Genomic DNA, 27,593 nt, shown 5'->3' on the forward strand with positions numbered 1-27,593 from the left:
TATCCTCCCGCTCTTTTGTCTCATTTTGAATTTGACCGGATGATGGCACCCCTGAGCATGTCATCTCTCTCCTGCAGATCAGTGTGCAAGAAAACCCTTTCAAAAAGGCTTTGGCCTCGGTGTTTTTGCCAAAATCCCTGAAGAACTTCCTGGGGATCGAGTACTCTGACCCAGACAAGCATTCAAAGATCCAGTTCAAGTTTTTTGGCACTACTTCACTTTTTGTGGTAACTACGACTCCCAGCAAACCCTAACACAGCAGGAATGGGCTCAGCTGTTCTCAGTGCCTACAAAAGAAATCCCAACAGCATCATCTGTTCTGGGCACATTTAGCATCAGACTGATGGAGGGATGTGCAGGCAAAATGTACTCAGGCAGCAAAACCTTCTCCGTAGCAAGGTGTCTGTAGACCTTAGACTTTTTTTTCATTTTCTGTAGCTGATGTTATTCTAGTCCTTCTGTTCTGCAGAAAAAAACCATACCCTAACCTTCCTCTGATAGTAAGGATGGTGCATAGCATACGCCAAACATCACAAAAATAATTTCAAGATTGATGTCTCCATTGAAATAATATAGCAGCATCATATGCAGGATTTATGACTATTCTAATACTTATTCTATTTCCTTAAGGGGGGGTGTGTATAATTTAGAAAGGGAGACATTTCTTTGAAATGATGGCTCATACAGTGTGCTAAACAATGCTTTTCACAATGAGGGAGCATTTACAGTTGTGTCCACTGTCTAATGACCTTAATGATGTACAACCAAATGTTTAAATGTACTGAAAAAATTACACAGCTTTCTCAATCCAGCTGGTGCATCTGAAACTCAGTTCTGCTTCAGCTGATGTGGAGACTGTCCCTGAGCTGCAGCTAAATATGTTTTTAATGACGTAGCAAGTAGCTAAATTACATCAGGCATCCCATGGAGTTTAGCTGATCACTATTTCCAAGGAATACAGTTTAAAAAAAATGAGAGCAGGGAAGAGCTTGGATTCTTTTTGCATGTGTGTGTTTTTCCCCTGCAGGATGACAGTTTAACGATGGAGAGGTTGAACACTTACGTTGTGAGTGCCAGCATTGAAAATGCATCAATTCAGAATCTTAATGAGCCCGTGACTGTCACTCTCCACCACATAGACCAGAACAGGGTAGGATGTGTTCATTTCATGAGGAACGGGGTGAGGCAGAGCTGACTTCACTTACCCTTTCAATAAACTGGGAACAGGACAAATAAGCTTAAAACACTTTGCTGCCTGACCTCCCCATGATACATGGACCCAAACATTGACTGACCACACAGATCTCAGTGTTTAATAATTCCTTTAGCTGGTCACTAAAGCTTGTGTCTCCACTCTAAATCCATGCTTAGTAACAAGGGACATTCTTATTGTTTCCTTGTTCTGATCTAGACAATTTTTTTTCAAGGAATAGTTTTATTTGCTAAAAACCAGTGGGTTTTGGATTGGACTGAAATGATTTATCCTTGATCTGAATTTGGAAAATAGGTTAAGTCACCAAAAGAGAGAAACTTTAAAAAACCCAAAACCTTGCAAAGATGTTTTCAAAATCAAATTGCTTTATTTTGTTTCAAAATGGTGTTTCAAAAAGTCTGTTTTATTTTTAAATGGGCATGGGTCAAATTTGTTGACTGAATTCCTCCTTAGCATTTTTGTGCTGCCAATGTTTATGGTCCAGCCTCCACATGAATATATTACAAACCCAGGGCAGAAGAAAATTATTCAATGAGATGAACTTGATTAAAGTTCAAGTTAATGAGGACTTGTAATTGCTGCTTTTATGGCAAAATGCTCTTTCCATTCGGTTCTAGCAAATATATACCCAGAAATTTCACCTAGATATCCCCTCTCTTCTGTCATTTTTACTCCACCAGGCCATCTGGCACCTTTCAGATATTTTCCTTGACCTTTTAAAATTATCTTAATTAAATATTTAATGAGTTGTCATCCAAACCTACATCTTTGGCTCTCTGCCTAATTATATTTGACAGTCTACAAATGACACATCTTAACAGCTTATCTGTTAGGCTGGCTTCCTGTAAGCTCTGTGCATTATTAAACTTTATTAATGATATAATGATAATAAAAGAAAATTATTCTGTGCCTTGGAAAATTTTGCTGCAGCATTATGAGTAATTAACTAGAATGTCCCCACGAGAAAACATTGCATTGAATATCCATTTACCTCTGTTCAGCTCTTGCTTGTCTTCCCTGCCTGATTTCAGAGAGGGCAATTGCTGAAATTCTAAAATAAAGGTTTCTTGTAGGGGTTCTTTTGTTTTGGTTTTTTGTTGGTTTGGGTTTCTTTTGGTTTTTTTTTTTCCATAAAATCTCAGGTTGTTATTCCAGGTCTTAGTCATAACTTTTGTATTTCACCAGTAATTTGGTGTGACATCTCAGGTACCACATGAACCGAATGAGATTAGACACAGGAATTTCCCTAAGGTGAACCATTTGTCAGATTTGCTGCTGTCCTTAAAAGACTACAAGGTATTGAAAGATACAGGTAAAACTGGGAAAATCACTGACTCAGGATTTCCCTTGGTGAAGGGGAAGGCAAAACTTGGGACTCTGCTGGTTTAGTGCCATGGGTGAGATGGCCAATATCCTGGCTGTGTGCCCAAGCCAAGTGTCCAGCCTCTGACCTCGTGGCATCTCCACTCACCCACAGACCCCCTGCAGCACCACCACACAAACAATCACAGATGCGAGTGGGCTTTGCTGCCAAGTGGTGCAGGGGAAATCAAATCCAAGTGCCTTGGTTATACACCCCAATTAGAGGCGAGATGCACTGTCTGCAAGTGCAGACGGAGTGCAGATGTCCTGAATAAATGTCACAGCCTCCTTTCCTCTGCTTCCAGGGCAATGCAGCAGTGCACTGCGTCTTTTGGGACTTTGGGAAGAACAGTAAGTGTTACTTGCTGAGCTGGCTCTGTCCCCAGCATCACAGAGGCTTTGGCTTCTTGACAATGTACCTTGAAACTAGAGTATGTGTTGCTGCTTTGTGTTGATGACGATACCTCAGTATTCAGTGTTATCCCCAGGGATACGGATATGGCATTGTGCAGTGCTGCATCTACACGATTAAGAAGACTTTGCCTAAGAAAAAGACAGAAATGCAATGAAATGTCAGATGAATTCTTACAATGACTTCAGGGAATACAGTAGGGGCTTTGCTGGGGTCAGGTCTTTAAAGTGGCTCAGACAGTCACCAGACAGAGAGGGATGACTGTGAATTGGGTTAACTCAGAGCATGTGAGAGAGGTTTCCTCTGCAATTACTAGGATTAGAAATTTTTTTTTTTTTTTAATCAGAATCTTAGCTTCTGGGTATGTGATGCACAATACATAAATAGGGTCATAACTTCAGTCTTACCAGGGAAGATCTGGCTACTTCAGTGCTGCACTCTGCCTAAACAAATCCTCTGCCCTGGACATGTTTTTTCTTTTCTTTTTTCTTTTTTCTTTTTTCTTTTTTCTTTTTTCTCTTTTCTCTTTTCTCTTTTCTCTTTTCTCTTTTCTCTTTTCTCTTTTCTCTTTCCTTTCCTTTCCTTTCCTTTCCTTTCCTTTCCTTTCCTTTCCTTTCCTTTCCTTTCCTTTCCTTTCCTTTCCTTTCCTTTCCTTTCCTTTCCTTTCCTTTCCTTTCCTTTCCTTTCCTTTCCTTTCCTTTCCTTTCCTTTCCTTTCCTTTCCTTTCCTTTCCTTTCCTTTCCTTTCCTTTCCTTTCCTTTCCTTTCCTTTCCTTTCCTTTCCTTTCTCTCCAGCACAATCTAGCCCAGCACTAGGTTCTTTATCTTCCTTCTTTCTGTGTGTGCAGGCATTCATTCCACCAAAAGCTTTGAGGTTCTCAGGCAACTACAGAAGATGTGTTTTGGTGTGAAATCTCACTTGTGTGCTGCTAAATGACCCTGCAATCTGTACTAACTTGAGCTCATCTTCACACACCCTGCACGCTACAGAGCTATAAATGACGGAGCGTGACTACCTCTGCTTAAAAATCCTTTTTCTGTATTACACAGATGGACTGGGTGGTTGGAATACATCAGGGTGTGAAATGGAATATACAGATATGAATTACACAATCTGTTTTTGTAACCATCTTACCCATTTTGGAGTCCTACTGGTAAGTACTCTAATGAATCATCTCCCAGAAAATCCCATGGCTCTAAACAAAGTCATCACTAGTTTTGGAGAAGAGATGGGAGATTCATATCTATACAAGCTGTTAGATATCTGCAATTTTGCCAAAATCAGCAATAACAAAAAAGCCAGTTATAATAATTTAACGGCGTAAAGTCCTTTAAATATCACTTGTTTCAAGGCAATTTTGTTTTACAGATGTAGTTTGTACTTCTTTGCAGTGTAACTTAATCAACCTTAATGGGTTATTTACTGTGTTGGAAGTACTGTGTTAAATTTATTAACTGCCAGCAGCAACTAACAACATTACATCTTTTTGAAAGCTTTATCTATGCTCCATCAGAAAGTGAAGTTTAGTATAAATATGGGAGATGTCATTATCTATCACCTCTTATTTCTCCAGAAATAAATAATTAGAGATAATTGTGGATACAAATATTGCTGTTAGCAAGAATTTTTCTTGCTTCTTTCCAGTCCCGTGAGATAATTTCTCTCACAGAAGATATTAGCAGAGTTCTATAAACTATGAACACCTGCGACATTGTAAAGCTTTGTTTATGGTACAGTAGAAAAATATTTTGACACTGGATGTTTTAGGATTTTAGTCAATCACCCCAAGGGGTGGCTGATCCTTTGACCAATTAGACTATGAAGAAAAAAGTCTATAAAAGAGTTTGTAAAATAATTAAATAAATCAATCTTACTGCACAATTCCTGCCTGTTGGATCTCTCTTCTCCTCCCTGCCACTGCGGGATACTGTAATAGATAATTATTATATTATATAATAATTATTATTATAGAGGTAATACAGAGAAAACTGCCTCTAAAAGCAAAATATCAAAAGCTCGGATGACTACCTGAGAATGGGCTGCAACAAAGGCAAAGAGACAGGGGAGTTCTAAGCAAACTAAATAGGGTAAATTGTCTATTCCCAGTAGGACACCACCCACAGGATGGGATGCAGCCCTAACTTTGCCTTTGGATGATTCCCCTAGAGGTCGGCATGACCCTGCTCCAGAGGCAAAAGCCCTCCTGGGAGTAAAATTGTGGCTTTTCAGAAAGGAATTGAGATGGTTCAGATTTCACACACTTGCTCAAGTTTCCATTCAAGCAAGGAGAATTCAACCTGATTTTCAGATCACACCTCTCACTGCCACTTTGGTAATCGGCACAGCTACAGGTATTCAACAGCATCGTCCATGGTACATCAGAGATGTAGGTTACTACTCTGAGGTTCAAAGTTTCACAAAATAGCGGAGAAGCTGTGTCAGGGAGCAACAAAATCCTCTCGATATTCCTCCTGGCAGCAGCCGTGGAGAAGCAGGGTTCCTGTCTGGTCTTGCAGTGGTGCTTTCTGGACAGGTAGGGCCTACCATGCTCCAAGACATTTAGCAGGTTTGTGCAGTTGCCAAGCATGGCAGCTGACACTGAAACAAAGCAGTTTCTCCTACAAAGCGAGCTCCCAGTGGAATAATTTTTATAAGATCCTGGAATCCATGTTGAATTTGCAGTTTTTGAAGAACAGCTTTTCTAGCTTCACAACTTATTGCTGGATACTTTAAATACTGCTGGTTAATTTACCGTTTACTAGTTTGGATATTCTGTGGGACTATACAATAAGAAACACATAAAAATATTAATGGAAAACCTCCAAAAGTAGCAGTAAGCAGAACAGGAATTTCACAATGTGAAAATGTGGAAAGGAATTTTCTAAATCTGTCTTGGCAAACAACTGTGTTTCTCTATCTTGTAACACAGGACTTGGCTCGGACAGAAATAGATGTCACACACGATCATATATTAACTCTGATAAGCTATGCAGGATGTGGTGCTTCTTCCCTTTTTTTGGGAATAACACTCATGGCATACCTAACCCTTGAGTAAGTCTGATCCTTTTTCTTACACTGATTTAAATATTTTGGCAATAATGAATTTGCAGCAGTTATCAGAATGTTTGCTAATATTTGATTCTCTGATGCATAAGAGGGAAGACTGAGAGCTGACAGTATAAATATTGTTTTATTTTGATGTCTGACTGTTGCAAAATTAGAGGGATTTGAATACTCATACTTCAATACAAGCACCTGTCTGAACTGTCCAGCAATTTTTATGTTCCTAAATTTCACAAAATCATGGAATGGTTTGGATTGGAAGGGATCTAAAAGGTCCTTTAATTCTGATACCCTGCCATGGACAGGAACACTTTCCACTAGACCACATTGCTCCAAGCCCCATCCAAACTGGCCTGGAACACTTCCAGGGATGGGGCAGCCACAGGTTCTCTGGGCAACCTGTGCCAGGGCCTCACCACCCTCACAGTAAAATGTCTGTAAAGAGTAAAAACTTTTCTCATTTCAAAAATTTACCCCTGGACATGGGTGAGATATTACGTCAAGAATCTGGAATATTACTGTGTATAGGCTGTACATTGGATGATGCAGTGATAACCTTGTGGACTTCCCCCTTCTTGTTAGGAAGGTGCGGAGAGACAACCCCTCAAAAATCCTGCTCAACCTTTGTGCTGCACTGCTGATGCTGAACATGGTCTTCCTCACAAATTCCTGGCTGACCTCGTTCAACCAGCCAGGCCTCTGCATCATCATGGCCATGCTCCTCCACTATTTCCTTCTTGCAGCATTCACATGGATGTCCCTGGAGTCTGTTCACTTTTATTTGGCTCTTGTCAAAGTTTTCAATGTTTATGTCCCAAAGTACATTCTAAAATGCTGCATTGCTGGCTGGGGTAAGTAGACAGATTTCCCCTCCACTTCTGTGTTTGTCAGCTTCTCTAAGATTGGGGCGTATTTACAGAGGTAAGTGAAGACACTGAGCTAGCAGAAATGCGATGCACACCCTGCACTACAAGGATGGATCTCTTCCCCCAGGCTGTTCAGCTTAGATTTCTTCCATCCGGGGAGACATTAGCAGAGAGTGCTTGTTGGTTCCTGCACAGTCATATGCAACTGAAAGTGGGTGTAAGACTCTGCTTTCCTACCCCTCTTCTCTTTACAGGATGATTTATCGTGGTACCTCACATCAGTGGGTGTGACTGGGGCAGTAACGTTGTCCACAGCCTTCACCCGTGTGGTGATCCTCAGAGGTGATTTTAACTCCCTCTTCAGGCCTCGTGTCCATTCCTGGCATTCTCTTCCTGATTCCCATGCACAGAGTGGATCTGGCTTTCATTCACTGTTCTCCCAAGGACTTCCCTTGACATGTATCAGCGATTTGTTTGGGAGAAACATGCCAAAAAGAACCCAAATTCTGGTTCACCTGTTAGAAAAGGTGTTATCAGAAGCACTGACCTAGAGCAGAATTTGGGCTGTATTGTCTGGGTCACCATTAGATGCTGTTTCAGAGCACTCTTGAATAGTGTGCAGCATATTATCATCCCTATCCTCAGATCTGATGTCCCACGCAATTGTTCTCAGGGGCAGCCATCCTTGATGGTGCTGCCAGCAGTTCTCTAGGGAAAAGCTAGAACTGAAAAAAATATGGGAAATGTGTGGAAGGGAAGACTGATAAGCACTGCCTGGGAAATGTCTGTCTCTATAAGCTCTTAAAACAAATTGCTGTGGTCTGCTTGTCCTTGGACACTCAGCTTTTGTAATAATCAGTTGGTTTTATTTTACCAGATTGGATCCCTTCTGGAGATGTTTGAAGACTCACAAACATTTTGCAAACACAGATATTTTTATGACTACTCATTTGTAATTTGCATAAATAAGGAGATTAAACCTGCTATGCTACACATCTAATTGCACTTATTTCAGAAGGAGCTTTGGGGGTAGAGTTTGATCCAAAGATGCACACATCTGCTGTAATTACGTATCAAAGATTATCTGACATCTTTCCAAATTCTCAATTTTTTCTTTTGAATCAAACTATTTATTTTTCTTTTGCTTTCCACGTTAGGAATACCAGCTATTGTAATTACTCTTGTGCTCATTATAAATAAAGACTTCTATGGCAATGGGTCACTGTCTGAGAGCCATCCTTACAGCAATTTGTAAGTATAATATTTTAAGCTTTTTTATGGTCACCAGAATATCTGAAAAATACAAGAAATAACCAGAAAGAACTCACTTTTGTCTCTTCTCCCCCATCTTTACCCTCTCCTTTTGGAGGTTCTGGTTCATAGGAACATTTTGAATGCATGGCTACTACATGGAGTAACTTTCACATTGGTAAACTGGGCTCGAGGACAGGGAAGGCTTCTGCCAGTCAACTCCACTTTTATTTTTTGTGAAATTTCTTTCTTTGGATTAACCCAGTCTAATGGGATATTTGTATATGCTTCTGCATGTTCTGGATTTCTGGTAAAATCTAAAGGCACAATAATTGCTCCAGGATTTTCCACATTTCCTTCTGTTGTTTTTTTTTTTTTAAATGTCAATTCACATCACTGTCTCATCATAATTTCAAGTAGTTTAATTTAAATCGTCTCAACCTCCTCTCTTTTCCAGTGGGAAAACACTGCATTCTTTCACCCTTTTTAAAAATGCTTTTATAGCAAAGAACGATTCCACCTCCTTCTTGTTTAGCACAATCTGATCACTTGTTGGTGAAGATTACCTGGAATATTTGAATTTTCTCCCATCACAGAGGCAACACACACCCATGACACCTCAGAGGGAAAATTGTTCCCCATATTTAACAAAAAGATGTTAAGAAAAAAAAAAGTAAAATTCACTAATTTGTGTCTAAGGAAAAGCTAACCAGTGGCATGCTATTATTTAGACCCCTAATTAAGTTGTATTTAACTTGGTTTTTCTAAGGCAGTGTGTCTTTGTGTTTATACATTATTAAGTTGTGAAACAATCATCAGGTTTATCTGAATCTGGCAGAAATATCAATGTCTTAAAGTTACAGAATTTCCATAACATCCATAAAAAAAAGATAAGTGCAGGGATTCTATTAATGTCCTCATTGGGGGAAAATAGCAGGTGCTAGGGAATGCCCCTAACTAGGTGTTGGAGAACCATACAGAATACTTACTTTGGGAACCAGGCTTCCTGAGTTTCCCCCTCACAAAACTCCTTATTGAATACACACCTCCCTTTCTTGCAGTTGCTGGATCCAGGACAACACAGTGTTCTACATCTCCGTTGTGGCCTATTTCTTCTTAATATTTTTGATTAATACAGCCATGTTCATCACTGTTCTCCTTCAAATCCACTCTGTAAAAACAAGGACACAAAAGACATCCAGATTCTGGAAACAGGGTGTTCTCCAAGACCTCAAAAGTGCTTTCAGCCTGATGTTTCTTTTGGGCTTAACTTGGGGTTTTGCCTTTTTTGCCTGGGGAGCAGTGAGGATATTTTTCTTGTATCTCTTCAGCATTTTTAACACCTTGCAAGGTAATTTCTGAATGGAGTAGTGCAATAAGCACAATGGTTTAGGGATGGGAAATAGAAATAAATCTGTATTATCATGTAACTCAAGCATGGTCGAAGAGGAGACCTGATACAGCTTTTGTATTACAGGCTTTAGCTACTTTAAAAGGAATGTTCTGTTGCGAAGTGAGATGACAGTGTTGTTTAGATAGTATTGCTATGATAGAAAGACTATTAAAGACATGAATTCATGCCTTGGAAACACAGGTCCCAATAAATGCACCTTTTCAGGAGCTGGCATGATCCTTTTCATCTGGGCATAAAAATGGCTGATAGAATCCACATTGACTTGCAGATTGTTCTTAAACCAAATCTGCAGAAAACTCTTCCTGTCACCCTTTCATATGCATGAAGAAGTCAGTGCAACTCTGGGCGAACACGATTATAAAATCATAGTATGGCTTGGATTGGAAGGGACCTTAAAGATCCTAATGCTGGCCCAGGGACACTTTGCCCACACAGAACTCACTGGTGTCAGTGGCATGACGAAAGTTTAGAAAATGGGCAGCAGGTTGGAGAATACGCATGAAAACCCATGAATCTCTCCTTTCTTCTTTAGGGTTCTTTATCTTTGTGTTTCACTGCCTGATGAAGGATGAAGTAGTGAAGCAGTGCCGAGTACACTTCTGCTGGGGAAGATTTCGTCTGAGTGATTATTCTGGTAAGCTCTGAAGGGATTTGTTTAGTTGACTCATAAATCTTCGTCTGCTACTGGTGTCACATTTGTTCTGCATTAAGAAATATGGCTCCTCTCAACAGCCCTTCTGCATTGCATTGGATAATTGTTCTTTAATAGGTCTTTATCCTCTTGCATTAACTGCTTGTATGATATGATAATGGGGTGACAGCATGCAGTAAAAACTGCAGATTTCCAAAACAGATTTCAGCTCTCTCTTAATTCTGTTCTCACATGCCATTCAGGGTTCCCTTAGGTGAGCCATGGTTTTGGTGGCTTTCCAGTCACCATAAAGCTGAGATTCTGAAATTTATGCAGAATATTGGGTATACTAGTTGCTATTTTTTATGTGTGGGAGCTGGATTTGCTCAGCCTGGGAAGGAGAAGGGAGATGTCTTGCTGTCTTCAGCTATCTGAGGGGTAGTTACAGAAAAGAGGCGGATTTTCAGAGCTGCACATCAAGAGGACCAGAGGCAATGAACACAAGCCACAGTGATGGAAATTCACATTATTTATAAGGAAATACATTTTTTTCACGATGTGGGTAGTTGGGTGTCAGTGGCCCAGAAAGATGGTGCGGGGAGTCCCTCTCCTTGGAGAGTAAAAATTCAGCTAGACACATGCCAGACCAACTCGATCCAGCTCTGGGCAGGAGGTTGGAGTGAAGACCTCCAAAGGTCCCTTCCAATCTGAATTATTCTAATATTCTTCTATCTGTCAGCTCAGCAAGAAGTAGCATGTGCCGTGGCTTATTCTGGGCTACTCCAGTGATGTTGATTTTTTACAGAAATGTGGAAGAATTTAATAACTCTGTGTGTCTATCAAAATGAGTTGATGTTATGAATGGTTATAACAAAGGAGAAGCTTAGCCCGTTGGTTTTCAGGAAACCAGACTAAAAATCCTGTGTTAACACCTGTGTCTTGTGCACAGCATCCTGTGCACCCTGTGCTGTTGAAGAAGAGGCAGCTTTCCGTTTGCAGAGGGGGAGTTCAGCACAAGTGCTCTCAGTAGCACACAGTGTTCTCCCTTGAGCAGAAGCCAGGTCAGTGTTGTATGACAGAATAAAGATGAGGCTGCAATTCCTACCCTTTGTGTGACTCCTGCCTTCTTCTTTGTGACCTTATCAAATTAGTATTACTAGATTGGGTCCTCAAGGGGAAATAGAAGACTGAATTGCTGGTATCCAGCCCCACCTGCACAAGTGTGATAGAACTAATGTAAAAATTAATATCAGGAATTGTGCACTGTGTGGCACAGAGACCCCTGGCCTCCGGGCAGGAATAAGGATGACACAAGGATGGCACAGGAAGCAAGCACAGACCATTCCCCTCTCTGCTCTCTGGTAGCTTGAGATGTACAGAATTTTATTTCTGCACCTTCCACTCTCTGATTTCAGACTGGAGTGGGTCAGGTGCAACTGCTGGATTTAAACCAAAGCATTTAAACCACAGATCACTCTCCCAGGCTTTGTGGAGTCTACATTCTAATGGAACAAGTTCAACTTTCAATGCAGATTTCCTTCCCAGGACTTCTCCAGATACAGATTTTAAGACTGGTAAGAAAAACAGTGTGCACTGCATAGACTATAATAGATATATACTATAATAAATTCCATATGGTGGCAGTCAAATCCTAATCAATGGAAATAAATAAGAAACCTTTCGCTGCTTTGTCTGTGCCAGACTTCCATTTGGGGGTTAACATAACAGATGGCTTTTGCTGTACTAGGGAAAATAAGAAAGCTCTTAAAATCCTGGGATGGCTCTTCTCCAAAAGGACAGGAACTCCCTGCTCAGCTGCCACCCTAGGTACCTAAGGAATATTCTACCCTCTGCCAGCTGACTGCCACTCTCATGGGACCTATTCCCAATTAGGGAGCACCGTAGTCTTGAGACAGACTATGGTGCTCTCTAACTGGAATTGCATTCCCAAAAGAGCAAGGATCTTGGGGTTTACAGAAAGTTAAACAGGACATGCTCTGAGCCTTTTTAAACCAGGAGAATCCTAGCAGAAGGTTTTGCCTTTCAAGATGGAGAAATTGTTGCAGAGACATATTCTGAAAAAGGAATAGCACCAAACATTCCTGGTTGGTCTTGGAAAAATGCTGATTTCTGTTATTTCCTCAAAGACATACATTAAAGCTGCATAGGCAGGTTCTTTCTAAATACAATAAACCAAGTTATTATAATGGAAAAATGTTCCCAGTTCTTTCCCACAGCTGAAGTCCATTACAACCCCGCTGCTGTATCTCCAGAAGATGGTGAGACCAGCCATCCTTGTCCACGAAGAATACTATCTATGGATACAGGGTTGCAGTATCCACAGAAAGTAGGAGTTTTACACCGATACTGAATTTGTTTTCCTCTGCTTATCTAATGATGGTTCTCTTTTGAGGCATGTAGAAACACAGTTCTAAAGAATTACTTCTGATGTACAGATATCACTCTGGACACAATTATAGAGCTAAAACATCCCATGACTCAACTTTAGGCTTCATTAGGAGTAGCAGTACTGACCACAAAAGGATATGGTCCCACTGTGTTTCCAAGATTAGTCCTCATGTTAAACAGAGACTGGAAACATTCCTCATCCTGAGCCCCGTTCATAGTTCATCCTCCTTTTTTTCCCTTTCCACTGTCCTGATAGCCCTCTGTTTCCTTCTTCATCTGATACTTATCTTGATGCCTTAGGTTTCACTTCAGGCATCAATCTCAGAATCTAATACTGGTAATATTGAGTTACAAGTGATATTTTTGAGCCTGTTGGCTGACTGTCTCAAGCATGGATATCTAGGATCCTTGATCAGTATCTTTCCTTACTTTTCTGAAATGGTCTTTGACCAACTCATACATGAAAAAGTTGTACTCAGATTTCCACGACGTTCCTCTCAGTTGTATGTTTTTATTTTCAGACATGCTGTCAATGATGACTTGCTTAGATCCCTAAAGAGATGTAGATGCATGTCTAAGTGTTTGAAAATTTTGCCCAGTACCTTCCAATGGAACGTGGAAACATTAAAAACTGAAATTCCCGCCTTCAAGGGGTATCCACAGGTATGGTATAGGTTTCAGATTATCTGTCCTAAAAAAACCCCAAAACTAAACCCAAACAGAACAATAAAGCCCTACTATCGCTGGAGCTGGAAATAAGGAAGTTTTCCCTTTAGTGTTGCTTTGCTGTGAATACAGCAGGATGTGAACTCTATTTCATAACATCGCAAGAGAGACTTAACTTTCCTCATCTGCTGAGCAGGGGCTTTTTTTCAGCAAATGTGTTTGAATCAGTAATTTGCCTGCTCAACCATCCTAGTTTTTTGAATGCCCTTCTCTGTATCATTCAAGTAAAGATTTTTAAATTATTGTTAATATAGTGGAACACTAACCTGTACCCATGATAGAGGAGTAAAATAATATAATGGAGTGATGTCTTAGAACTGGTATGTATGATACAGAAGACAAAAGGTTCTTTCAGTCTGTGAATAACTCCCACATAGCAATTAGTGGAAGAAGATGAATATTTTAATGTACAGTAGCTACAGCCAACCTACTTGAAATCAGACAGATCACCTTCAGTTCCTTGGTTCTATGGGAGAAATCTTGGCACTAAAAACATGCAACCAAGGTCCAGCTTGTACTTGTTTCTAACTTGAAATTGCTTTCAAGGGGAATGAAATTTAACATAAATGGCAGTTCATTATGTTGGACATGAACTATTGTATTTTTTATTTTCTTTAGTAAACTCTTTGTTCCACAATCTGCTGCTGTTTTCCCTGCTTTCCAATGTGAAGCACAACACACTGTGCTGTAGTGCTAAAGCTGTGCCTAACCTCCCCTGCACCCCTAACCTGGCTGCTGCACACCCCACTCTCAGGGATCCTGAGAGACTAAGGAAAGAGACTATGTAGTTCTTTGGGAGAACTGGAGTTTTAGTCCTCCCCCAGGCCCCTTTGAGACCAGTTTCTCTCCACCACATCAATAAGACCAGGTGGGTGGACAGTCTGATGTGTCTCTATCACCTTGCTTTGACCTGCACTTTCTCCTTCATGCAGTAATTCTTTCTGCATCCACTTCAGAGGACAGAAAATAATAGGCTTACATTACAAATAGACGTTCGGTAACAATTTCTATTTTTAAGGAATAAGAGGTCTGGAGAGCACATGGAATTGCCGTCACTGCAGGTCTTAAAAAACACTCAGGGTGATGAGACAAATATCTGCCAGAATTGGTATTGGTTGATTTTTGCCTTAGGGCAAGTCCTTCCAAGAGTATTTTCTGTGACTCTAATTTAAAATAAAAAGACATCAGAAGGGGGAAAAACATGAGAGCAACATAAGACTGGCCTTGTCTCCTGCATCCTGTAATTGCTTTTTTTATATTCCTGATAAAAGCTGAAACGTACCTTGATTTTCTAAAGTTTTTGCTAGATGCCCTCATAAAGGATTAGGAGAAACAAAGATTCAGGTAAAAGCTGGACAAGCAGTGAGAAAAGTGCTGGAATACGGAAGATTTCTCAGGCTGCCGAGAAATGTCTGGAAATGCCATTTCTTGGGCATATCCATCAGCATGCTTCCCACTTTGGAGGTGTACCAGTGGGAAGAAGGGCTAGCTGCACAGAGGGGAGGTCTTCATTCTTCCTACTGATTTTTTTTTTTTTTTTTTTTTTTTAAATCTGGAAGTCAATTTTTAAAAACCTGTCAAGTTGTTTATGTAAAATGCAAAGCGCTATTTGTTCTGGGAAGGTGGTTAGCTCACTTCCACTCTCCATCACATGCCTAATGCCTTTTCCAGCTAAACAGTGTATCATTTATGTTTCAAGCATGGCATTGTGTAGGTTGTCAGCTGGAATGAAGATGTGTAATTTTCCTTGGGCTGAAATAACATCTTCCGCACCAGCACTGTTGCATTTGCTCTTCTCCAACATATCTGTGCTGACATTCTGTCACAGAACTGTGCATTGATGGTTTTCACAGGGAGAGGACACGCACAAAGACAAATCTAATAGAATTTTCTATGCGCTTGTGTTTCACATCCTAATAATTTTAAATGATGGGAGCAGCTTCTGCAGCTCTGGCTGGAACATGAGCGGTGTGTGACCTATACAAGAACATCCTCCTTCTCCCCGTTTGGATTCTATCAGTTGACTTCTACCCATGGCAGGGTGCTGGAACGAGATGATCTTAAGGTCCCTTTCAATCCAAACCACTCCATGATTCTATGACTCAATGTAAAAGCTGCTTTGATTTCTAAGTTACTCTCAATTTACTCCTAGATTGCTTATTTTTAGTGATACATACACCAGGAAATGTGTGCTCTATTTTAAAGCAATAAAAGGATTTCAGAAGGTATATTTATCTATGAAGACAATTATTTGATGTCAGATCTCAGTGGGTTGTTAACAATAGGTTAGATGATACAAGAGAAATAAAAAATGATAGTAAAATCACAGCAGCAGTTGTGGTAAATTGAACAAAACACTCCCCCCTCCGACTTTACTATTTAGACTGGCACAAAACTCCACCACTCTTCATCCTAGCTAAGTCATGGGATGCAGATCCAAGGTGTAGGCAGCTCACTCATGCGTTCCTGGAGACTTTTTAAGTCTCCTCATGGACAAGTAGCTAAAGCTGCTTTCTAGTTCAGCATACGTACAGTGGCTTGGTAACCCTGGGATAGATAAATATTACATAGGATGACAGCTAAGGGTCAGTATGGCTTGTTTAAGCTTCCTCCTGACTGTGTGAATCTGCAGTAGTGGTTAGCAGTACACCCAAGATGTATAATTCTTTCTAAATTTAGCAGACAGTTATTGGGACAATGAAAGAAATGTCATATGGGGAAATGATTTGAGACTAAAAATCAAAATACTGGGAAGATAATTGCCTATTGCATAAGATGATTGTTGAGTCTTAATGCACAATTCTCTGTGCTTTTTGGTATCAGAAAGTATTTAGCATGTAATGGCACTTTAATGGTTCCAAATTAAATGTATCGTGGAGAGTTTCAAAGATGCCCAAAAGAATTATCCTTGCTATATTACTTCATTGCCTGATTGCTCCTGTAACTAGAGAAGCGTGAGGACACGTTCCAGTGTTTATTTTTCTCTCTTTTCTAAGAAATTACGCCAATATTTCACTGGCCATTCCCATACTGACACTGGCTGAGGAAACTCCTGGAGAAGGGGGCTGGAAGGGATGCAAGAATGGAAAAACAGGATAAAAGGTATTTGGAGCCATAGATTAATGACAGCATCTGAGATCCTGTTGCAGCCAAATTGCAGCACACTAAGTCCACTGAACAGGCTGGATTTGGGCATCGTAACAAAATCAGAAACTTTTTTCTTATATTTTTAACCAAAAAGATACTCCATCTTGTTGCTGCATCACTGAATGCTGCTCCGGACAGCTCCTCTGAACTGACCTTCCATCTCACTTTTGTAACAGTGCCGGCTGGGATGGCATTATTTTTGCTTCTAGACATGCTGATAAGTCTTGTGGTATTTGAAAGTTTAATTGGGTAGCTCGTCTTCAGTTTCAAAAAACAGGGACACTGTTCCAATTAAGCATTGCAACAGGATTTTATGCCCTGAGTCTCAGTACCTGCACAGCTCCCTCAGCCCTTGGTGTAAAATCAACTCCACACAGATAAACCCAAAAATAAACCAATGTATTTTTCTCCTAAATAGGTAGTCTTTGACAATAAATGGTTACACTCTGCTATGAATGTGACACAGATGAGGAAATTGTCATTGAAGTGTACTAAAAAATATTTTCCATTTTCATTGCTCAGTAGTTGTTTAGTCTCCAGCTGCTGAGGAGACTGGGCAATAGTAAAAAAATCAAAATACAGGGTAGAGAAGATGTTCCCACTTAGTGGTGAAAACCTTCAGATTGACAGACACTGAAATCAAGCTCTTGTCATCATAAGTGAAGGAATCCAGCGTGGGCAGTGCCCTCTGCAACATTCCTCCCCTTTGCCTGAGACTTGTAGCTCTGAAATAGATGCCTGGCAAGATGAGGAGGTGATGTTCTCTCTGTTCCAGGAGGCACTCGGTGTGGTCCGTGGAAATTACTTACTCCCATTCTCCCAGTAGGACAGAACAGAACAGAACACAACCCCGAATATGTTGGTAATCTTCTCTGAACATGGACTGCTCTCTCTGACGTGGATGCTTACTCCAGCATGCATTCAGGCTTCTCCACTTAACACTTGCCTTCCTGAAAACTAGAAAAAGGATTGGGAACAGTCACACAGCCATGACATGGCTTTTTGTCCCCTCATCTTGCCATCATTTGTCATGCCATTGACAATATCAGTTTAAAGAGAAGACATTAAAGCTCTAACACATTCTGACTGCTGTAAGTCAGAAACATGGTAATCGCACACACCCATCCCTGAGAATATGGTTTCTAGAGCAGGGACTCCTCTTCCCAACACAGAGGTGCCAAAGCCAGTTCAGAAAACACTAGGAAGAAAAATACATTTCAGAAGTTCTAGTTACAAATGCAAACTCTGGTTTATAAATTGGAGTTGTTAAAGGACTCCAGGTCAGGACTTCTTGATGAAGGAGCAAAAAGCTTTCCTGCATGTCAGAAAAACATGACCTAAAAGGAAGGCTACTGGGACTTGCTGAAAGGGAAAGATTTACATTGATCTGGGAAGACTTCTAGACTTAAATCAGTTTTCCTCATCCTGGGAGGAGTAGGAGGAATGTGCCTGTGGTGTCCCAGCAGCAGAGTCCCACTTTGCACTAAAGAGTTTGGGCACATGGAGAGCAACCAGGCTCACTTGCAGGAGAGATCCTAACCTGAGAACAGCCTTTTATAAAAGAAGATGCCACAACGGAGTCTACCCAATTCAGAACTAGGATAGACAAGCTGTTCAGAACCTCTCTACTGTAAACACCCGACAAACATAAATGTCAGTTCACTCAGGGGAGAGACAGAAGGATACGTCAGCCAACAATAAACAGATGGTGAAACTGCTAGGAGAGACAATCGAAGGGTCTAAAATGAGTTTGAGACATAAAAGAAGAATTAAGACAACTAAATAGTTCTATTCAGAAGTGATACCAATAACAACCGAAAAAAAGTGAGCTAAAATTACCCTAAAAACACCAGGCTGGCTAATATAGCTGCAGTTCAGTGTGTATCAGTTTTGTGTTCCCAGCACTTCAGCTACAAAGCATTCTGACATATTTGTATAAATAACGATCAATGCAGAATGACCAACGTACCTTGAAATAACAAAAATAAGCAACACACAACAATTACTATTTTGGAAAATAATTTTCTTTAATGTGAGTTAAGGCTTTGGCTGTTTTCTTCTATTTTGGCTTGGTGCAGAGTAAATGGTTCTGAAAGATTTTTCTGAGTGGGTGACACTATGCAGCGCATGGCAATGATTTCAGTCAGTTGGCACACTGCATTAAAACAGAAAATTTGCATTAAAAATGCAGCTAAATGATATACTCTTGAGTATTTTACTCTTCTTTTTTTTGCAGCATAGAGTTCAAAAGGAGCATTTATTTTCTGTGAAGCTGGAACTTGAAAAAGTAGCCAGAATTACTCAAATTGCTTTTCACACCAGGAGGCAAAGCTCTAAAATAATGCCTTAGAGTACTTTACTGTTTGGAATAACAATGCCATTCTCTTCCTTTTCAGCTGGATTTGTACAACAGAAAGCTATCAGAAATAGCTAAAATTCTACTATCATAAATTGCAGATGTGGTTTGCTGTCTGTCCTTCAGATTTTCATTGGTCCTAAACAATGTTATTTTGTGTGCTTTTTGAAAATAGTGTTTTTCACCTCCTACTGATCCACTAAGACAGTATCTTAGGCTCCATAAAGAGAGAACCTGGGCAACTACCTAAAACTTCCAGTAATATAAGGACTGAAGAAAGAATTGTGAGAAATGATGAAACTTCCTTCTGCCACATTCCCACTGGGAGGCAGAAAGATGGGGGAAAAAGCAGTTTCTCAGTGGAAAGAGAAAACCAAGTAGAATTTCATGTTGCTCTGAGCAGGATTAGACATATGTACTGTGCTCTGTTAGAGAGAGAGAGCAGGGAAAATGTGTCTGTGTTTCCAGACTGGGGGGGATTCTAAAGCATGAAGCATCAGAACGGGCATTCAGGTCCAGGTACATGAACTCAGATCCAGTTCAGGATGAACAGCACATGAAGTACCAGGAGTAATGAGAATTTTAAGCTTTTGCCACTTTCTGGAGTTGCTTGCATCTGTGACACGTGTTGATGTCCTCAAGAGGCTTTAATATGGGTCGGGAGGTCTGTCTGCTTTCCCTTCATATCTGAATCATCCCCCAAACTAACTGGTGGGAGCAACTCACAGCTCAAGAGCCCAGTCCTGTGGATTATGAGTTACACAGAGGGGTATCAGTTTAGGTCTTCCATCCCAACATACAAAATGCTCAAGTGACAGAACTACCAGGCTTCAGAGTTCACACTGCCAGCCCGAATCTCTCAGATGGCTCTGGAAATTCAGGGACTGTAAGCATTGGTTGGGATCTCTGCTGCTGGCTGAGCTTTGGTGCATTAATCAACCTGTGGTGTAATTCAAGGCAAGCAACAAGCTTCTTTCAGCTCAATTCCAGTTTCAGCTAAACACCCAAGGCTTCATTCAGATGCCACCCTTGAGTACTCAACACCTGGTGGAGTGCAATTAGTTCCAATGTTTGGTGACACCCTGCTTCTCCCATACAGGAAAATGAAACATTTTATGTAAGTATCTGACATTAAGCTGTCACAATCTGCTACAGTTACTGAACTCTGTATTAAATTTAATGCATGGTACTACGCCAGTGTGGGTGGACAACATAATCAGGATCCTCAAAGGTACCTAAATCTGTGAGCAACCTACATAGTGTGCCTGCATGAAAGGACATATTGTGGTTGATGATGACAAGAGCTTCTCTTCTAAAAGCACTTTCAAAAAGCATAATTGGAATTTTTAACCCATGAATCCTCTTTCCATCAGTGACTCCTTCTCCCACCATGCCACAGTACAGATCTTCCATTTGATGTACAATCTACCACCTGGTCTTTCACCACCTGATATCTATGGCATGGTTATATTTGAAAGGACTGGGGTTGGGAGAGGACAAATTAGGCCTCTCATGCATAGTACTTAGAGAAGTTTTTTTTGAGTAAATGAAACAAGCTTGATTTTGTGTGTCTGCGTGTGTGCAGCTAAAGGGACTCTGCTATAAGGTTGCTTTTGTGATTTGAGCAGGGTACCTTCCCCACTCCAATGTCACAGCTCAAGAACAATCCAAAGCAAAAATACTCCAGCACCTGATCTAAATTTTCGAGGCATAAGGCTTTGATCCCTTTTCCACTCCCACTATTTAGAAATTAGATCTTGGCTTTCTTAATTTTAAGAGATTTAACTAAATGCACCACATTTCTTGTATCTTAGTTTACACAAAAGTTAGTCAGGAGTTCATCAAATTAAGATGATTTGAGCACATAATGAGATGATGTGAGATTTGACTGTTGACTAATCTAAAGATAAGAAAACCCATACTACTACTAACATGACTGTTTGAGAAAGCATCAGGAAAAGTTTTTTTCTCTCAGAAGATTTAAATCATCAGTTGTACAGCCAATACATACATGGGTTATTGCAAGATAACAGGCATCTATCCAGCAGCTACATATGAAGTTGTTCAAACTTTAGCGTAAGGCGTGGTTTTAATGTCAGTGGGGCTGCTTCAAGGGAAAAAACCTAAGTGTTACCAGGACTGTGGCCATGAATTTTGATTTTATATTGCCTTTTGGAAGGTCACTGCATTTCTGTGATAGAAAGACTAATCAGAGCATAGTCTGTCTCTATAGCTTTTTCCGCAAATACTAACTATATTCTGATATCTTTTATCTGTCATTAATGTATACTGAAGAGTTTTGTGTTAAATTAGTATGTTCTCTGCTTACCTGTACTACTGAGAAAACTATTTCAGGTTTTCATTTTATTTCCATTTTAGAAAATTTTGAACAACGGTAACAAAGGTTTGCTACGTAATATACAAACCCTAACATTACAGTTTTGATACAATATGATATTTACTTGCCAGACATCTCCAGGAAAAAACACACCTTATTTCAGCTAATGTCTTTAAAGAAACTTCCTTTCCCTTTTCCCCCTCCCTCTCTGTTCCAGTAGCTGAAAAGCCAATAAAAATATTCTCCTCCTCCCCAGTTCAGAACAAGATCTATGTGCATTTCTCCTAGGCATTTTTTGAGATCCAGAAGGGGATGAAAGTAGTCAATGTGCAACAGGAATCTGAATTTCAGACGCAAACCTGTACCTTTCCCCTGACCCTGCTGATATGCTGCAAGCTAAATATTAAACATTTTTTTGATTAATTGAAGTCCAGCCTGGGGAGAAGAAACAGTTAAAGAAATGTCTCAATTATACTTGCAATCAGCTAATCAGACTTTGTGTGCATCTACAGATGGTACAGAACTGAAATCAAGCTCTGATAATGAAACCACGAATGAAAAATGGACTGAAGACTCCTTTCCAGGATTAAAAATACTGTGCATAATTTATGTTACGTATGCTGTGATCATTTCAGTGGGTCTCCTTGGAAATGCAATACTCATCAAAGTCTTTTTCAAGATTAAATCAATGCAGACGGTTCCCAACATCTTCATCACCAGCCTGGCATTCGGAGACCTGCTGCTTTTGTTAACGTGTGTGCCTATAGATGCAACACGTTACATTGTGGATACCTGGCTCTTCGGAAGAATTGGGTGCAAGCTGCTGTCTTTTATCCAGTTAACATCAGTTGGAGTATCAGTGTTTACCCTGACTGTTCTCAGTGCTGACAGGTGGGTCTGTGCAACTGATTTACCAGGAGATGCTGCAGGTTTGAAGTTAGAAATGGATAAAATAGCAGGTATTATCATTTTGCACAGTCTTAAACGGCACACTGTAATAGACTAAAAATCCCAAACTACCAGTCTCCCATGTAATTTAAAAATGCGTGTTAGTAAAATCGTAGCACTTCTTTTTAAGGTAGTGAAGTGAGAAAAACTCTTTAACTCTTCTGACCTTTTATTAGTTTGAAGTACAGTACAAGGGTTAGTCTCAATTGCACAAAAAAGGAAAATGGCTTAAGTTGAGAAAAAAAGACAGTATATTGGTGCTATCTAGTGGTACAGTGAAGTAGTCGAGGAACATGAAAAATAAAACTGAATATGAGTGAAAATTCTTTGATCTATGCACTCAGGGAGGATTTAAAATCCTAGAACAGAAAAGACTGACATGGGATAAAACGCCAAAAGAAAACACAGAACAGACTTACGGACAAATGAATTACTCTCATGATGTGATGGCTAATATACTTTTCAGCTTGAAAAGTGCATATCTATTATTTTTTTTTCTCTTGTAGTTCTTCTGTCTTTTACAGAAATATTATAGCCCAGGGGTCCTGAAGTTAAACTCAGGTGGTAAGGACAGCATTGCTAGGAGGGATCAGTATTCTGACTGCTGTCAGGAAGTGCTGAATCTTTTTTCCGTGTACTTCTTTCTTGAATGAATAAAACTAAGATGATATTTCAGTTCTGATAATCAGCAGGAGCAGGAGCATTGAGGAGTAGAAAAACAAAAAAATAAAATTTACTATTAAGAGGGAAAAATATCTTCATCTTGTCCGCCAGCAATTTTAGATTGTATGTAATAGTGAATTGTTCATGTGTCCAGAATTTTACCAATGGTACTGTTACTGTACTCTAAAATAATCAGCCAGCACAGGAATGGCCACATAGGGTCAGATCAAGGATCCATGTAGACCAATACCAGCCTCCAGCAGTGGTAGTATAAGAACAAGAAAAGACAAGTAGGAAGAATAAAAACCTCTATCCAACTACATTTTTGACCCTATGCCTTCAGATGACACTGAACAGATGTGGTTTCTGTCTATTTAATAACCTCAGAGGATTTCTCTTCTGGATACTTGTTCAGCCTCTTCTTGAACTTGTTTAACAATGACTTTCACTGCCTGTACCGAACAACTCCTTTTACTTCTGCACTGCACATGGCTTCATTTAGGGTGCTGGCTCTTGTGTCATAAGAGACAGTGATCCCTGTTTATGTCTCCAGGATATTCATGTCATAATCTCTCCTTAGGTTGTTTGTGTTTCTTTTAGTTAAGGTGTTCAGAGCAACACATGGTATTCAAAGGTTGCATGAATCAGGGATACAGGTAATTGCACAATTGTCTCTTTTGCTCTCCATTATTTTCCTAATACTACCTAACATTTTGCTTTTTTGTTGTTGTTTTGGTTTGGGTTTATTTTAGGGTTTTTTAACTACTGCTAAAGATAATGCTAATGTTTACACTGAACTATCTATTGTAGCTCCAAGGTCTTGGTCCTGTATGACATCAATTCAGAATTCACCATGACTAGATGACCTTTAAAGATCCCTTCCAACCCCAGCTCTTCTCTGATTCTATGGTTTAGACACTTGCTTCTGTATTCAATTCTTCACGGTAGCTGCTACATAAATACTCTGCACTACATTCTCACAGAGTCACTACATGGTAAACTTGCAGAGAAAGCTCAGGTCATGTGCTCAACACCAGACTGTTGTGTTCCACTGTGCTAGAAGAGCTCAAAGTCAATAAAAATGGTATTTATTTGATAAATAGCAAGCCAGCTTCCAGCTTGCTATTTAAATTTGCCTAGAGGAGAAAAAGACCAGATCCTCAGCTTGCGCAAAATGGTACAACTAAGCTGTCTTATCCTCTGGGTCCTTTTTCACCACCTTTCTTTTCATGCCAGCCTTGTGCCCCCCTGGAGGGGTTGCTTCTTTCTGCGTTATCAAGACTCCCTGGTCCTTTAGGAACAGGGTATAATGTTTCCTGCTCTTCATCTGCCTTCATGGAAGTTGGTCTTTTTCCATGTGCCACTTCCACACAGATTATCATACATCTATAGATTAATCCAGATTTTTCTCGTATTCCTGACTCAGTCCACATGCTGCAGAATCACAGGCATGAATCAACAGCAGTGCCCTCTCCTGCTTTATAAATATGAATGAATCCTGGAGCATTATTTTGAGTCAGATCACTGCACTCAGCTGTGGTCTTAGGAAGATGGAAGAAAGGAGGGGTGAACATGCTTGGTTTCATGTATTTATGAAATATTTAACCTGTTTCATCCCTTCATCAGTTTTGCATACTAATTCCCTCATTTATCTTTCAAGGCAGTGTCATAAAATTAGGAGTGATGATCGCCCTTAGTGATCCCAATTCAAACTGTAGAAGTCATCTTTACATAGGAAGGTTTCAATGGCAAGTCCTGCCTGCCAATCCATTAAAATACATGCTTGAAGTTAATTTTTACATTTCCATTTTAATTCCAAAGAGCTAGTGTCTGTTTTCATTTCCAAGAGAATTCCAGCACCCTTAGTTTAGCAAGAAGAGTAATGGCTTTAGCCTTAAGAATTTTGCAGTGTCAGAGCTCGCATTATTTCTGTGTTTATTCTAATAGTGATGTTGGTCATTCTAGGTACAGAGCCATCGTTAAACCCTTGGAACTGCAGACTTCAGATGCACTCCTGAAGACCTGCTGTAAAGCTGGCTGTGTTTGGATTGTCTCCATGATATTTGCTATCCCAGAGGCTGTTTTTTCAGATTTGTATTCTTTCAGCAATCCTGAGAAAAATGTAACTTTTGAGGCATGTGCCCCCTATCCTGTATCTGAGAAGATCCTGCAGGAAGCTCACTCCCTGGTTTGCTTCTTAGTGTTCTATATTGTGCCCTTAGCTGTCATTTCTGTCTACTACTTTCTTATCGCCAGAACTTTATACAAAAGTACATCCAACATGCCAGCAGAAGAACATGGTCATGCCCATAAGCAGGTAAGCTCTGATCAAGCACTAAACTCTCCAATTTTCCAAAGTGTATTGTGCTGATTAAATCTGAATTCTTGAGTACAAAACCTGACAATGGAGTAAAAATCTCCACAAACTCAGCCCATACCAAACTCAAATCCAAACTCAGCTGTGCACTTAGGCATGACACATGCTCATGACTCATCACTTGTGAGTGTCCACACTGCCCTAAAGAGGGACGAGTCTGTCATGCTTTATCATGACCCTGTTAAAAAGAGGAGTAGCCTGTCTGTACTTAGTCACTAGTTACTGCCTTCATTTAATATAACAAAGCAGCTTAAGAAAAGAGTGTTTACCTAATTAAGGATTAGCTAGCAAATTGCTGGTTCCCCTCTTATAGGGAGCAAAACATTTCAGAAAAACCTGAATTTTAAACACTGGGACCTCATCCATGTGAGCTGACACATTAATTACTGTACTTTTAAATGCAAGTCTAGATGAGAGTGCCATATGATTTATAATAGAAAGGAAATGTGATCTGCACTGGGAATACTTTGTTAAAAAATTATGAAATAGATTTACTTTCCTGTTTAATTCTTCTGGTTTAGGATTTTTGTTTGTTTTTTCATTTTCTTTTTACTTTTTGCTTTTTTGATTACTCATGCATTTAGACTTTTACACTGCTTTGCAAATCAGCACCAACAACACAAACATTTTATTAATTGGTATTAATACCAGCTATGCATTAATTTCTTGTAGATTGAATCCCGCAAGAGAGTTGCCAAGACAGTGCTGGTGCTTGTGGCTCTGTTTGCCTTGTGCTGGCTGCCCAACCACATCCTCTACCTGTACCGCTCTTTCACATACCATACGTCTGTTGATGCTTCCACCTTTCATCTTATAGCAACTATTTTTTCCCGCGCCTTGGCCTTCAGCAATTCTTGCGTCAATCCTTTTGCTCTTTATTGGCTGAGTAAAAGTTTCCGGCAACATTTTAAAAAGCAAGTCTCATGCTGCAAGGCAGCATTCTGTGCAAAGCCTCCCAGTGCTCCCCAGAGCAGTTCTCCTACCAGAGCCCTGTCGGTCACAGGCAGCATGCATGGCTCAGAAATCAGTGTTACACTGCTAACAGATTACAGCATCACGAAAGAAGAGGAAAGTGTTTAGTCCATGTGGGATGAAGAAGGACAGAAACTGAGTCTTTGCTATCAAGTCACTGCTACTGGGATCCTGGAAAGAGGTGCCATGGCTTGCCCTGTCTGTGAAAGTGTGTTCATCAGGAGTTCCTCATTTTTCAAAATATAGAATAAAGAAATCAAACTGGGGGGGGGGGGGGGGGGGGGGGGAGAAGCTGAAACTTTCCAGCATAAGCTCAAAGGGATTGCTCATGTTCCCAGGCATGAACATAGATTCCTAGCTGGAATTCCTGGACTGGAAAGGAAAGGACTTAGCAGAGTTGGTGCAAGAATTGGCTGTAAGGATGGTTTTGTTCTTGGTGACTTGCTCTTTGAGTCATGCCTGAGAGCTCCCTCTGACAGCTACTTGCTTCTACAGCAAGCAAGAAAAGCCACTTGGTCGTAACACAACCAACCAGGCACATTTATTTTCTTGTCCTAAATGTTAATAATTGGTAAACACATGAGAAAGAATGCTAAAATGAAAGAAGGCTAAGGTTTGTAGCACTGTGAAGTAAAAAAAGAGAAAGCATTATGGGCCAGATCCACAGTAGCTGTTTCTCTGTCAGTGACTTAGAAATTCTGTGTAAGAGCTGACTGCTGTGAGATGGATGTTCCTAAGGAAGTCAAGGGAACCAGCAGGTGATAATCTCTCCAAGAAAGCTATAATCATCTTTAACCACACTTGTAAAATTCTTTGTGCTATATGGGTAAAACATCTCGATAGTGCAGAGTTTCTTTATTGTTACAGTAATTTAATATCAGGAAATTGGGGTGGATCTGTATCAAGAGTTCTAGTTGGAATTTATGGTGCACTTCTGAAGTGCTTAAAACATCCTCTCCTGCCTTACTTTATATCCCAAAGTAGTCTTGAGTGCACAACCTGGACTTCTCTCAGATGTGGAACTGTATGTCCAATCCACCAAACCAGACTAGAGCGAATTTGAAGTGAAAAATGTACAGTGTGAAGAGTCAGACTGACCCTTTAGCTGCAGAGATCCACTCCTGCTGTAGTGTACATGATTGTATCTAAGTGGTCTGCACACATTCAAGCACACTGGGAGAGCTGGATTTTTCTATTATACTAATTTTCTATTCTTCAAGTCGTATCCCTTTTTAATATTAGGATAGGCTGTCTTAATGCCATAGGCCTTCTAATCTCAGTTCCACTGATTTTATGACTGGGCTTGCAGAGGCAAATCAGGTCAGGCTGTCCACGCTCAGCAGCACTGCTGGCAGGGACTGCCTTCCCATCAGGAAGTACAGGAGGCAAGTCTTCCTACCTCATGGTACAAAATAGTTGAGTGGCACTTATTTTTATGAATTTTG

At 40.2% G+C, this 27,593-nt stretch overlaps 2 protein-coding genes across 2 annotated transcripts; both read left to right on the plus strand.

Moving 5' to 3' along the window:
* The first annotated feature begins 54 nt into the window (after positions 1–54).
* LOC125333489 (adhesion G-protein coupled receptor G4-like) lies at positions 55–6,997 on the plus strand. Its single transcript, XM_048319394.1, has 6 exons — positions 55–227; positions 1,028–1,150; positions 2,881–2,926; positions 4,037–4,140; positions 5,917–6,038; positions 6,633–6,997. The coding sequence occupies exons 2-6, from the start codon at positions 1,043–1,045 to the stop codon at positions 6,907–6,909; spliced, it is 657 nt and encodes a 218-aa protein (XP_048175351.1). The 5' UTR covers positions 55–227; positions 1,028–1,042; the 3' UTR covers positions 6,910–6,997.
* A 14,444-nt stretch (positions 6,998–21,441) lies between these two features.
* BRS3 (bombesin receptor subtype 3) lies at positions 21,442–26,422 on the plus strand. Its single transcript, XM_048318594.1, has 3 exons — positions 21,442–22,079; positions 24,765–25,116; positions 25,849–26,422. The coding sequence occupies exons 1-3, from the start codon at positions 21,649–21,651 to the stop codon at positions 26,254–26,256; spliced, it is 1,191 nt and encodes a 396-aa protein (XP_048174551.1). The 5' UTR covers positions 21,442–21,648; the 3' UTR covers positions 26,257–26,422.
* The last annotated feature ends 1,171 nt before the right edge of the window (positions 26,423–27,593 follow it).

Source organism: Corvus hawaiiensis, chromosome 14 (assembly GCF_020740725.1).
Source record: "Corvus hawaiiensis isolate bCorHaw1 chromosome 14, bCorHaw1.pri.cur, whole genome shotgun sequence".
NCBI classification, from domain to species: Eukaryota; Metazoa; Chordata; class Aves; order Passeriformes; family Corvidae; genus Corvus; species Corvus hawaiiensis.